This window comes from Buteo buteo, chromosome 9 (genome assembly GCF_964188355.1).
Source record: "Buteo buteo chromosome 9, bButBut1.hap1.1, whole genome shotgun sequence".
In the NCBI taxonomy this organism is placed as follows: domain Eukaryota; kingdom Metazoa; phylum Chordata; class Aves; order Accipitriformes; family Accipitridae; genus Buteo; species Buteo buteo.
In genome coordinates, this window is record NC_134179.1 from 42,576,555 (window position 1) to 42,589,442 (window position 12,888).

Consider the following 12,888-nt stretch of genomic DNA (forward strand, 5'->3'; position numbering starts at 1 on the left):
AGTATGACTTCCATGGGAATGCTTTCAAGATCTTACTCAGACATGTGGCACTATAGTCACGGCGCTAGGTTAGTTACGGCAGGAAAGTTAGGTCTGGGTAGAGGAGCTCAGTGCAGGGTGCATTATCTGCCTACAGAAGGGATAAATTCTTAATCAGTTAGCCACCCCTTTGCTCCGTGCTTCACCATTCCAGCTGCACTCCCAGAAGTACCTCTTTGCTTGTTGAAACGCAGTTGTGTATTCTTGCAAGCACGATGCGTTAGTGTGAATTATTATTAACCCTGCTAGCTGGTGAAACTTTTTCTCCTTATTTTTATGTATTACTGTCACAGAGGAGAAAGAAACTACCTCTTCTTGTTTTGCCTGTCTTGGAAAAATGTTGCTAGGGGATAGTTATTTAAACTTTTAGGGAAAAATTAACTTCATTGTGGCTATGACACTTGGCTTAATATAAGAACCACTTGAGTCTGCTTTTTCTTAAATAAATAAGTAGATCAATCAAACGTACACATTATGTTATCAGCATAGTGCTCAATACTGTAGAGGAGGAAAAGATAAGTCACATTCAGACTCAAGCAGTTCTCCAAAGAGTAGCAGGAGGTGTTTACTGCCTTCTTGTTGTCTTGCTCAAAGCCTAGATAAATACATTTGGATTAGTGGGTTGTTGGAGGGATTATAATATTACCATGTTCTAGAATAAATTACACTTTGAATTTGGTTGCCTCCTCTTTGCGTTTAATGTCTACTTCATATTTTCTCCTTCTGATGTTGCAAACGGTGTTGTATATGAAGGAGTTTATTAATAACAGATTGTAAGAGAGGAAGGATATGTAAACCCAGAAGTTTTCTTTCTATGCTGCAAGCTGGAACACAACAGCCATCTAAAGAAACTAAATAAACAATTCAAATTTAAGACAATTGTGTTTGTGCCCAGATGGAAATTTTTTTGTAGTCATGTAACAGTAGGATGCTTCGAAGAGGGGTCTAAGCTTTGTTTAGGAGCCCTGGGAATAAACCTAAATACTAGCTCGTTGTGCTTTGATGTCATTATGCAAGGCCTCAGAAAGATGCCAGATGATACTCAAGTGATTCATAGATGCAGAGGAAATACTGGTACTGTATTTCCTGTTTAATATTCATGGATGCATGCATAGATGCATGGAGACAAACATACCCCCAAATCTGTTTGTGGAATCTAAGAAGTGAATGGGAACTCCTGAAAGTCAGGAAGGGCTAAAGTTAATGTCATTCGTGCATGCTTACTGGTGTTCGTTATGTGTGTGCTCTGAGTTACTGCCTTGGAATATTAGTATCTCTCAGTAAGTGAGTAAGTCATATTAAAAGGAGTTTCAGTGGCTTTAAATATGCATATAAAGCTCTTTGAACTAGGTATTATTGTATGAATGTACTTGAAAGTATTAGATAAATGTGAAGAAACTCAAGATAGCATTTATTGAGCATCCTCCAAGAAGAACGTAATATTATTGCAGGAAAAAATTTCATGATGTATTTCTATAAGTTGAATGTGTTACCTTGTAACTATGGAATATTATGTGTACAATATAAGGAAAGTTGTGATTTATTATATGTCCTGATCAAAGACTCTTTACTCTTCTTTTGGTCTAGTTAGGAGCTGCTTTTGTGGTTGCTGTTTTGATGGTTTACCTACTTTAGTAAGAGGATGTTCCACCAGAACAAGCTGTCAGTGTGTCTGGTGAACCCAGAAGCTCATTCTTTTATCTTCAACAGCACAGAGACAACTTTTTTTTTTCCCCGAGACATATAGAGCAAGGAAAATATATGGATAATGTTTCTGTTTGATTTTTGTGTCTGTTAACTCTGGGTTTGAGTGGCTTTCCTGCTCATGACAATTTATTCAACTCACAGAAGAATTTGACAGTCAACTAGCCCAGGAGCTAAAGACAACAGCTTTTGTAGTCTGTGGGTTGTTGTCAGCAAGATTGACTTTTTCTGAGCAATGTGGAGGGTAGCAACTCTTTCTGATAGGTTTGACTCTAATAGTAATGGGAAATGGAAGCAGAGTTTGCTAAATGCTGTGTCTTTCTCAGTTTAGTGTGATAATAATTTGGCCAAATCATTTGACAAAATAGGTAGGTCATGCTAGCAGTGCTGGAATTTTATTGTCCTGGAAATAGCCTGGATGAATGAAAGCAAACAGAATGGTAGGCTTTATGTGGATGTTGATTTCTATTGTTAGGAAATGTGTTGGCAAAATAGTTTTTTCATCATTCTAAGTTTTTAATCTTGTTTTTAGCACTTTCTCACTGTTTCTCTGCAATGGTTTTCTGTTGACCAAATTGGAGTGTTGATTTTTTTACATGTGTTATTCTTTTGCTTTACACAGTTTTTGGGATACACAAAGTGGAACAGGATCGCCATGTTTCGAAACAGTCTCAAGATGCTTCTTACAGGAGGGAAGTCAAACCGCAAAAACAGGTCCAGTGGTAAGTAAATGTCAACTCCTCATGCATGTGTTTTATTTACAGTTTTTGAAAGTACTCCTTTTATGTGTGTTTTGGTCTTACTGGGTCTTTTTTCTTTTTAATGAATAGATGTACTCAGTTGATGGTCTTGTAGACTCAAAACATCATCATAGGTCATTATAATATTGTGCTGTGATTTAATATTTAAAAATATATGTATATTTATTTAAAAATGTTTGTAAACCACAGTCTGTTTTTATTGGGGAAATAAGATGTAGGGAAAAACAAATAATATTTATACATAATCCTGTAGTAAACTAACAGTAAGGTTCATGTTTCAATTATGGAAATTAAGAAAATAAAAATTTTTCCTTGAAAATGACTGTGAGAACTTGTGGCGGTGGAATCTTCATTACAGACAATACTTGTGATAGCAGTAGCAATTGTTTTTATTTTTTTACTTTTAAACAGGAAGGAGAGAGGGGAATGGGAAGAGATGGAATTAAGGAGAAATTGCCCAAATTTAGTCACCAGTTCTGTTAGTCTCCTCTTTCCGCCATCCCAGCAAAGTTTACAGTTAGCACTGGTTCATATGGCTTGGCCTGTTTGATCCATGAAGGAGGTTAGCAGAGATTGTAATTGTGAAGCAAAACATTATAAAAATATTGATATGCTTTAAAAACCTTCTTATTTAACTTCTGGTTTTATTTCCAAAATTGGAGTGCTGGCAGTGTAAGAGCTCTTAATTAGATCTTTCATTTTTTCTTTTTAAAGCCATCTGGCAGCACATTTTGAATATTTTGGGATACAGTGTTTATTTGTGCTTGTGTATCTGTGTAAATAGTGCATATGTATATTCCATGGGAAACCACAAGTGAAGATGCAGAGGTACAATGGTGATAAATGCAATGGAAAAATCAGGCTGTTTTCCCTTGGTTGAAACAAGTTAACTTGTTATTTCTTACAGTGCCAGAATTTCCTCCCTCCCCTGCTTTTAATATCTTAGTACCCCGAGTTTTATGTGGGGAAGGGGAATTGTGTTTTTCAGCAGTACAGCTTCGCTGTGTCCTGAAGTTGCCTGCTAGCGGTGCTGACTTTGTTTTGGTCCTTAGACATCAGTAATCTGTTAGAGTCTGCTTTCTGATGAGAGTCCCAGTTTGTGTTGGTTGATCCTGAAGATATTTGTCATGAAAAGTTTAAGCAGTGTGTCATGGTGTTGACTTCCTTGCATTAGTTATTGTAATTGGTGTGTATCTCATATTGTGGGAAAAATGTCTATTTTGCAAAGACGCCCTAAGTAATTCCAGCCTGAGGTCGTGGTTGTCATTCACTGCTTTTATGAAGGAGATTTTCTTTCCTTATGAACTCCTTAGTCTTTTGTTGCAGGAGTGGTTAATCTGAGGGAGGTACCTGCATAAAAAGGCAGGTTTGGGAAAGATACACAAGTAGATGGCTCTGTCGTCTTGTGATTTTGTATTTCTGTGAAGTATCACATTTATGATTGAAAGCTCAGGAAAGTACAGGTCCTCTGATGATACTCACAACCTTTGGAAAAAACTGTAAATAGACAAATATCTTAAATTGTGGTTTCTGTATGAAGCCGTATCTTTGTCAGGTGTTCTGTTATCAGTCCCTAGTATTCCTTTTGGCTTATCTCCCGAAGAAATATTAAGGATCTTGTATGTGCAGAGCTTTGCAAATATGTGTTTCTTACTTTGTGAATGAAAAATGTAAGTTCTGAAATAACAAGATTTGATATGCTTGTACTTCTGTCTTTAAGCAAAACGGAAAAAGAGATGGGTCTTCTTAAAAAACAATATGGGATTCTTTAATAGATGAGGTTTTCTCTAATGCCTAATGGCCATACTGTATGTTTAATTTATTGCGTTTCTGCCTTTGAAATAAGTTGCTTTATTGAGAAGTTCTGTTGGCATTCTTCAGGGGAGGAGAGGGAATAGAAAAAGGAGATGATAAGGTTTGTTAGATTAACAGAGTCCAAATGGAAAACATCCCTCCACTGGAAAGTAATTTTTCCGATAAGTGTTAGTCTATCAAACTATAACATGGCATTAGATGAATTCGTTGCTGCTTAGATTTTTTTTTTTTTAATAAATATATTTAATTCTGTATTTCTTTGCAACACAGTAAGTAAAAAAATCAGTAGCTCTTCCAGGTACATTTCTGTGTAGCCTACAGCATTATGAGCCCAAAATTTGCTTTATTTATTTGCTTTGCAATTCTGGCAAACTACAAATTTCATGCTTTAAAAGTCGATAAAAAAGGAGAGTGCTTATCTAATAATATACAAAAGGAATTTGTCACCCTGTCACTGCAGTGACAGAGTGGTCCTGAGCTGGTCTGAACAACCCAACTTGATACTCATTATCATACTTGTCTGCTTTGCTTACCCTAAACCTCCGTGCTCCCTTTCTCTTTGTCTTCCCTTCCTTCCTGGTCTCTTGGTATGCGAAGGAAAGGATCTTGAGGAATCCTCCCACCCCCTTGGATAAATGCACATGTATAACTACAAGTCCAAGCGTTTCATTCTCTAGAATGTTTTCATGTGGTGACTGTGTACCTTCAGGTCACCTATATCACTGTTGCCTTCACTGTTAAGATTTTGTGGGGTCATAGGTGGGACACTGGGGGTTCTGGATATTTTTCAGCCAAGTGCTTTAACAAGATTAGGTATTTATTGCGTTTAAAAAAATATATTTATCATTAACATGATTTAGATTGCTAATTAGAAGTTGGAAATGAAGTTTCCCTGGTGGTTTTGGTGTTCTGACGTGCCTTGTGGCCGCAGAAGCTGTTACTTCACAGGGCAGTGTGTGTGATCTGGAGGGTAGAACCAGGGGAGAGGGAGGGTGAGCTGCCCTGGCAGCAGAGGCAGATGTTTCCAGAACAGCCTGTGTTCACAGGGAAACTGCAATGCAGAGCTACACCCATCTCTGGGAATCGGGAGCAAACTCAAAATCATAAGTTCTGTGCTGTGAAAGTAATCTATTAGAGGTTTCAGGTCTGCTGTTGATTCACCTTCCATGTAATGATTTTAAATTACATAGGTAGGTGACAGCCCACTCAGGTGTCTCTGGTGCGTGTGGGTTTGAATGAAATTGCAGTGTGTGTATCTTAATTTCCTACACTGCAGTCATTTTGCATTCCAGTGCGGGAGTAAACCTTTGAAGGAGGGTTAAAGGTATTGTGGTTTTTTTCTTGGGGAATCCAAGTGAGCACACTGGCCTTTGAAATTACTGCTCTTTGCAGTTTCTTTCATTTGCAGTAACATAGTTAGCAAACGGGGTCAGTGAAGTCAAGCTAACAATCCCTAGATGTTGTGATGTGGTTTTGATAATTCTTCATGATTAAAAGAACACTGGTAGTGGTAACAGTAAAATGCCTTCTTATTATTCCTCCTTCAGAAACTGCTGAGCAACTTCTCTGAAGAGCTGTGGTTAAAATTTATTTTGACTCAGCTGGGGTGTTGTTTTTTTTTTTTCTTAGGTACTCTTTATGGTATTGTGGTTCAGGAACACACCAAATATTTATAAAAGAAGAATACCAATTACATCTGTATGAATGTACAGTTACATGCAGTAATGCCAATTAAAATAAATGAATTTCTACTGCAACATCAGATTGTGTAATCTCCTGTGGTTAATTTTGTGTGTATGTACTTTCAAAACTCTACTGATAGGATTTTGTAGCAGTGTACTGTATGCAGTATAACTCTGTGCATGTGTATTTGTGCACATATTTAATCTCTTGTCTTAACAAAAATTCTCTTGTGACTCAAGGGTGCTCAAGATATTTTACAGTAATGCCTTGAGGACGCGTTATGACTGCAATAGTATTTTGATTAGGCTGTATCTTCATCTGTCATAAATGGATATTCCACAAAGCTACCAGACAACAGTGTCTGTAAAGCTGAAATGTGATCTGAATGTAGTTAAATATTACCTTTATTTTTCTATTCTAAATTAATTTACAGAGATCTGCAGACATGTAAGTTTTCTGACTGCAGTGTGTATCCAGGACTAAATTTACTTAGGATATGTTTGTTTTAAAGTGTAAAAGGACTGTGCTTTGCTCCATCCTTTTATCCCATCTGTCTGAAGATCCGGCATGATTATTGTGGCCAGAAGCCCTATGGCTAGGGCAAGCAGTTGCATTAAAACCTGCAGGTAGGCACTCCTGCATGCTGCTGCTTGTCAGAAATTTTTGTGAGGCTTCTCTCCCCCTAATTCAGCCCTTCCAGGGCAATTCTGTTCTAGTCTCTGAATCCAGAGACTATAAGGTATTCTATTGTTTTTATCTGTTTATCAAGGACCTGTTTCATATTTATCTGCAGTTTGCTTGCTTATACTAAACATTCATTGGTCTGGGTATGTATTTAATTAGTTTACATCAAATCAGTCTGCTAATACATTCATTCCAGTATTGCGTTAGTGAAATAAGTCTGTGTAATGGATCCAATCTTTCTACTTATTATAGTTATCCTTGTTTCTTTTCCAAGCAGGTGGACTATTTCCTTCTTACATTATCGCGTTAAATTAATACTACTGTAAGAGTTCAGATTCCCTTCAGAACCTAGTAGAACTCAGCTGCAAAACTGCGCGTTTTATTTGGTTTTATATTTCTCCTCACTTTGAGGTGTAAGTCCAGGATTTGTGCCTTTTATTTCTGGCAGAGGCCGAGGTAGATTCTTAAAGTACTCTTGACTTTTTTTTTTTTTGCATGTTAAATTTATCTGAGGCATGTAATCCTTTATAAACTAGCCCAAAGGCTCTGCTTTTTTCTTCTGAGTTGGCTAGGAATTGTATCTTACTTGTTCTTAACTGATATAATGCACGCCATTTTTATCTTGAGCTTACCAGCTAGGAGCCTGCCTGTCATTCATAATATTTTTGGTGTAGGGTTTTTAAAACCTGTTCTTCTTTCCTGGTTCACAGGAGAGCCAATTACTTCTAACTTGCAATGTATTTATAGGGTCTTTTGGAACCTGCCACTTTATATTTTAATTCCAGGACTAAAAGAGCCCCTGTCAAATGTTCTTCTCTTTTGATTCTTGCCTTTCTAAGATAAAAGGCATTTCTGTGAAGGTCTCATCACTGCTTTGCCAGAACTCCATGCAGTTTCTTATCTATCTGATCTCTTTTGGAAGTCTAAGCATAATTTTTACCCCAGAAGAGTTTTAAAAGGTCACAATTGCTTTTTGGATTTCATTTCCGAAAGAAATTGCTGAGTGATGAGATCCAGCTGGTGGGTCCTATAGATGTCGGGATAACTTAATTTAAGAAGGTATTAGAAGCGAGATATTAAAAACCTCTCAGACTTACAGAATGTATTGTGGTACTGAATACCAAATGTATCCACATGTTCAAGGTACTCCATCCAAATAATAATGCAGACCATTTTCTTCCAAAATTTTGCTAGTTTTTCATAAATCCATTTTTTAAACAAGTTTTGAGTATGTTGACAAATCCATAGCTCCTCTGACTGTGCTGAATTCTTGTCCTTGAGTTTATTAAGAATGAACTGACCCTTCCTGAAAGTTTGTTTTTCATTTATGTAATTTAGTGTATTTCTTCTTAAGAAGGAATTATATTGGCAAGGTATGTGTGTAGACATGCACCCATTTTTCTTCTTAGTAAGGCCTATTTACTTGGTCAGACTATGTCTTGTTCATATACCAGTCTCTCTTCCCAGACAAATAAAAGATGCATGGACAATAAAGCTTCTGCTTCTCTCCTGCACAGCTATTGTAGAGATAATTTTAGCAGCTCGTGCCCATATTATTCTAATACGTATTTCTTTACTTCTGATGATTTTTAATAACAGCGCAGATGTTAACCTAACTTGCTTTATATCTCATCAATAATTCTTATTTGACAGGTCTGTTCAGTCCTTTACTGTGTTTATAATTTTTTATTAACTGACTCAACTGTTCCACTAGAGTTTATCAACCTGTATTGTTTTATGCTTCTGTGTGTGAGCATGTGGGGGGAGTGGGGGATAATCCAGCTTTGTCAGCCTAAGCCTTGCCAATATTTTCACAAATCTGACCATCACCAGCTGTAACAACAAGTGTGTTGACTAAGGCTGCCTCCATCCTGTTATGAGAAACAAGCAATGGATATCCTCACCCCACCTCTTGTGTTTCCAGAGCCCTAAAAGTGACTTCATTACCTGAAGCACCGTTCAGTGAGTTTTGTCCCCACACCCTCTTTGTGGCTTTTTCCACCCTCTTGGGATTTAATTTATTGTTTTATTCTTTATGTTTTTTGCTTTCATCAAATACAGATGTAGATATAATAATCTTCTGGAAAGGGATTTTCCTTAGTCCTGTCTCACTGTCTCAGCGTTTCCTGATTGTCATCTCATGGTGCTATATGGTATTCTTAAATGATTTGATGTGCAAAGTGTTTTAGAGCCATATTTATGCCTTCCTTCTTGCTTCGACCCTTCTCTTCTAACTTCCCTTATTGTGGTACATTTATAAAACTCCTTTTTTCTTTGCCCCTGTTTTCAAGCCTTGCAATATGACTTTCCTCCATTTTTCTCAACATTTCAGCTCACCAGATAACTGCATTTGAGTGCATTATTTCTGGAATCTGGAATATTTCAACTTGTTATGTTTTCTTTCAGTTAAATCTTCTTGACTACTCATAATCTTGTAGTTCTTCTCAGTATTCCCGATATTTAGGCTTTATTTTTTGTGGGGGAATTGAAAGAATGCTGTGTTTCTTAATGTCTGATTTTTATGATAGAGCAGAATCTCCCTGTCTTTGAAATGCTGTTATTTTGGGCTCTTTACTATGAGGCTTAAGTTTTGGTGACTTCTAAATCCTTTTTCCACACTTACGTTGAACTGTTCAATATGTAACATTGTTTGAAAGGCAGGCTCTGTGTATCAGGTATATTTATGGTTTTGATACAGGTGCAGTTCTTATTTAGTTCCTCCCTTTTCATTAAAGTAGCCTGTCTCAGAAATACACCTCTTTTTCCTCTCCCAAGACAAAATGAATGAAAGAATCTTCAGATTCTGTCCCATTTGTTCAAAAATGTTAAACTGTAAAATTAAGTACATGGGTTTGGGGAAGCGAGAGAAAAATGCTTGATGTATTTCTTCTATGCTGGTTGCTCTATTTGTTTCAAATAGTTAAAAAAGAGAGGAAAGCATGCCCTGGGTATTTGACAGGATTGCCTCCTTTGTGGCTGCTGGGAGCTAGTTCTTTTTCTTTTGCGGTTTTACCAATTTTTCATTTCTATCAGTGCATCTACAAGCACTCCTTTTTCCTCAGTCATCCACATTTTATTTTTCAGACGTATTCCTACTTGCTGGTTTTTATCCAAGATTTATCTCTAGGTCAGTGAGCCCATTCTCAAGTTCTTCCATATCAGCTTTAATCCCTCTCAAACCTTTCCCTTCATTAGCGATTCTACAGATCTGATTGCTGAGATTAATTCACCGAAGTCCCTTCTAATAGCGGGGGCTGATTTGTCCTCCTGCTCTGCTCTGAATGCTGCTTCCATTACGGCAGCCATCTCCCCTTCTGCTGTCCTCATACGCTGTTGTGAGCTCTTTAACCTCCAGAGAGTTTCTTCTAGGGAAAAGAAAAAGGCTTTTTAAACCAGTCCTTTATGTGGGCAACCATTCTGCAAACAAGGGAATTGATTTTTGAAATTAAAGGGGTCAGGAGTGGTGATGTTTGCAGGTTGTGCCATTTCCCCTTCAGAGCTCTGCCCTTAGGCAGTGGTCGGCTCCACTGACACTGTGCCATCGACCACCTTTTCTCACTCCAGACTTATCTGAAAGCCTTCACTGTGCATGCTTGGGTTTGAGCTGTCAGAAACTACAGTCATAATCATTTGCCTTTGTGGGTTATATGTAATACTTTCCATTGAGTGTTGTACTGGCAGAATGCTGTATTTGACCAGAGCTCATGGAGTTCACTGGTCTTCTATATAAGCTTTGGTTTCATGCAGGACTGAGTAAGACAAGAAAGCAAGGGGTGCTGGTGATGGATGTCTGGGGCTGTGAGTACAGCTGTGGGAACTGCTTTTGTTTCTTACTGGAGAAGGAAGGTAGGAGGCTTGGAAGAAAAGAGGGAAACATGACTTGGGAGTATCTGTCTTCCTCATATTACATGGTATTTGTTTCTACTGCATTTGCCAACAGTTTTAATGGAGCTGCATAGTGAATATTGTAACAGGTTTTAGAAATAATTATTAAATTTCCTTGTAGCTATCCCCCCCTTCTTTTTCAGAAAGGTATTTTTATAAACAGAACTGTTCAGTTGTGCAACATAGCTGCTTTAATCCCTGTTGAGTAACCGCTGAATGCTGCTTGAAGAACACAACTGGCTTTTTACTGTACTGATAACTGCTAATAAACCTTGAAAGAGCTTTGAACAGCCTCTTCACGCAAAGAATATCAGTGTAGATAGTGTAGTATGAAATAAAGTTGTTATGAGTTGGAGCTCCCCAGTCATTCTCCAGATGTTTTCCACCAGATCTCGCTTCTGGTGCCTCTGTATCTTCACAGGAGAATGTAGGAAGGTGGAAGGTACGTGCCAAGAAGCATGAGAAGGTCCCTGGAGACTAGGAAAAGGCAAGTGTTATACCCTTCTAAGGAAAATAAGAGGGTCTGGGGAAATACAGGCTTGACAGCCTCAGCTTAGTCATGGAAAGACTATGAAGACTTCTTCAGAGCCATTTCCAGGCATGAAAGACATCCAGGTCTTTGGGAGAAGCCAACACAGAAAGATTCATCAAGTTCTAAATTGTGCTTGAGCAGCCTGATTGCCTTCAGAGATGAAGTGACTGGCTCTGCAGTTGTGAATGAGGTGGTAGAGACAGTTCACCTTGACTTTAGCAAGGCTTTCAACACAGCCTAAGACCCTTGTGGCCAGCTGGAGGGTATGTGGATGGACTGCAGCCTGAGAGGAAAGTGTCAGGCTTGAAGGAGGGTGATCAAAAGTTCAAAGTCATAACTGGTGGTCAGTTATGAGGAACATTCCTTAGGGGTTGATGCTGGCATCAGTAGTACATAGCATCTTTAGCAGCAACCTGGACAAGGGATGGAGAGCATCCTCACCAGATCGGTGGATAAGACTGTCTTGGAGGCAGCAGCTGATACGTTGGAGGGCAGGGAGTCTGAAGGATCCCGATAGACTGGAGGAACCTTACGGAGTTCAACAAGGACAAATGCGAAGTCATGCTCATGGGACAGGCACTTGTGTGCAGGGGGTGGATAATACTATGATCTTTTGGCTGGGTGCTCACAAAGAGGTATGGTATCAGGGTTCCAGGCCTTCTCCTGACAGGTATGTAGGTACTTAGTTGTTACGTGCACAGAAGTGGAAGCATATTGGTAAGTAAAGAAAGAGAGGAAGCAATTGCTGAATGTACGAAGAAGCAAAGAATGGTCAGTGCTGTCAAATAGTGCTTCTTTAATGATTGAGAGCTAAAAATTAGTAGCAATATTGTCTGTAATCTGTGTGCCTTAGATTTATATTTGTAAAATGGGGACAATACCGCATCCCTTATCCTTGCATATAAGCAGTCCATTTTTGTATAACCCTTGGGTATTTTGATGACAAGTACTGAAAAAGAGCTCATAGTTGGTACTGATTTTGTCAAAATCTTCTTACTGCGTACTAGGCAAGTCAATGTTGTTGAGCTTTATAATGCAATACTGCATAGGTGTTAGGCAAATCAGAAGCATCAATTCTATTATTAAATCTAGCAGAATTTTGGCGGCTGAGGAAAGAAATATATCAGTATACTATTACAGTCAGACTTTAGCGACACAGGGGCGGAAGGGGGACAGAATAGAATACGTATATTCTGTGTAATTTTGGATAGATCTGGGATTTTGTGGTGTTACTCACATAGCCACTAGTGGGTATATACTAGCCACCTATAGCTGCCTTACTCTTGCTGAACCAGTAGAGGGAGTAGAAGTTTTCTGACAGATCATGTCTCAAAAGCTGTGCTGAAATGCACCATGCTGACACGCAAAGGGGATAAAGTTACATTTTTCCATGTCAAATGACCTTGCCTTCTCTTCTCAAAGAAGAAAGTTTTCTCATACACAATTCAAAAAGAATACGTACACTTGCTTCAAAAGAAAATACCATAATCAACTTGAGGGATTTGCAAAGCCAAACTGTTGGGAAAGTGGAATGTCCTTTCCAGGATCTCTGAGGAAACCTTAATAATTACTGTATCTATAATAGTTTTAAAAATACAAACAAGTCGATTAAGAACAAAGGTTTATATCTGTGAATTCAACTATTTCATCTGTTAAATCAGTAATGTCTAATGACTGATCTTTGTCTTTCTCTACTGGAACAAGACTAGCCCCGGTTCTTAGGTAAGCAACAGACTTGGATTCCTTAACTTAAAGGACGATTTAAACAACATGAATAATCTAATC

At 38.2% G+C, this 12,888-nt stretch overlaps 1 protein-coding gene across 1 annotated transcript in view; it reads left to right on the forward strand.

Annotated features, from left to right (window-relative positions):
- Positions 1-12,888, forward strand: part of TANC2 (tetratricopeptide repeat, ankyrin repeat and coiled-coil containing 2) — a 255,436-nt gene that overhangs the window by 38,924 nt on the left and 203,624 nt on the right. Inside the window, exon 3 of the mRNA XM_075036249.1 lies at positions 2,366-2,465. Coding sequence (XP_074892350.1) covers positions 2,399-2,465 — 67 coding nt within the window. The 5' untranslated portion in view covers positions 2,366-2,398. The remainder of the gene's footprint in view (positions 1-2,365; positions 2,466-12,888) is intronic.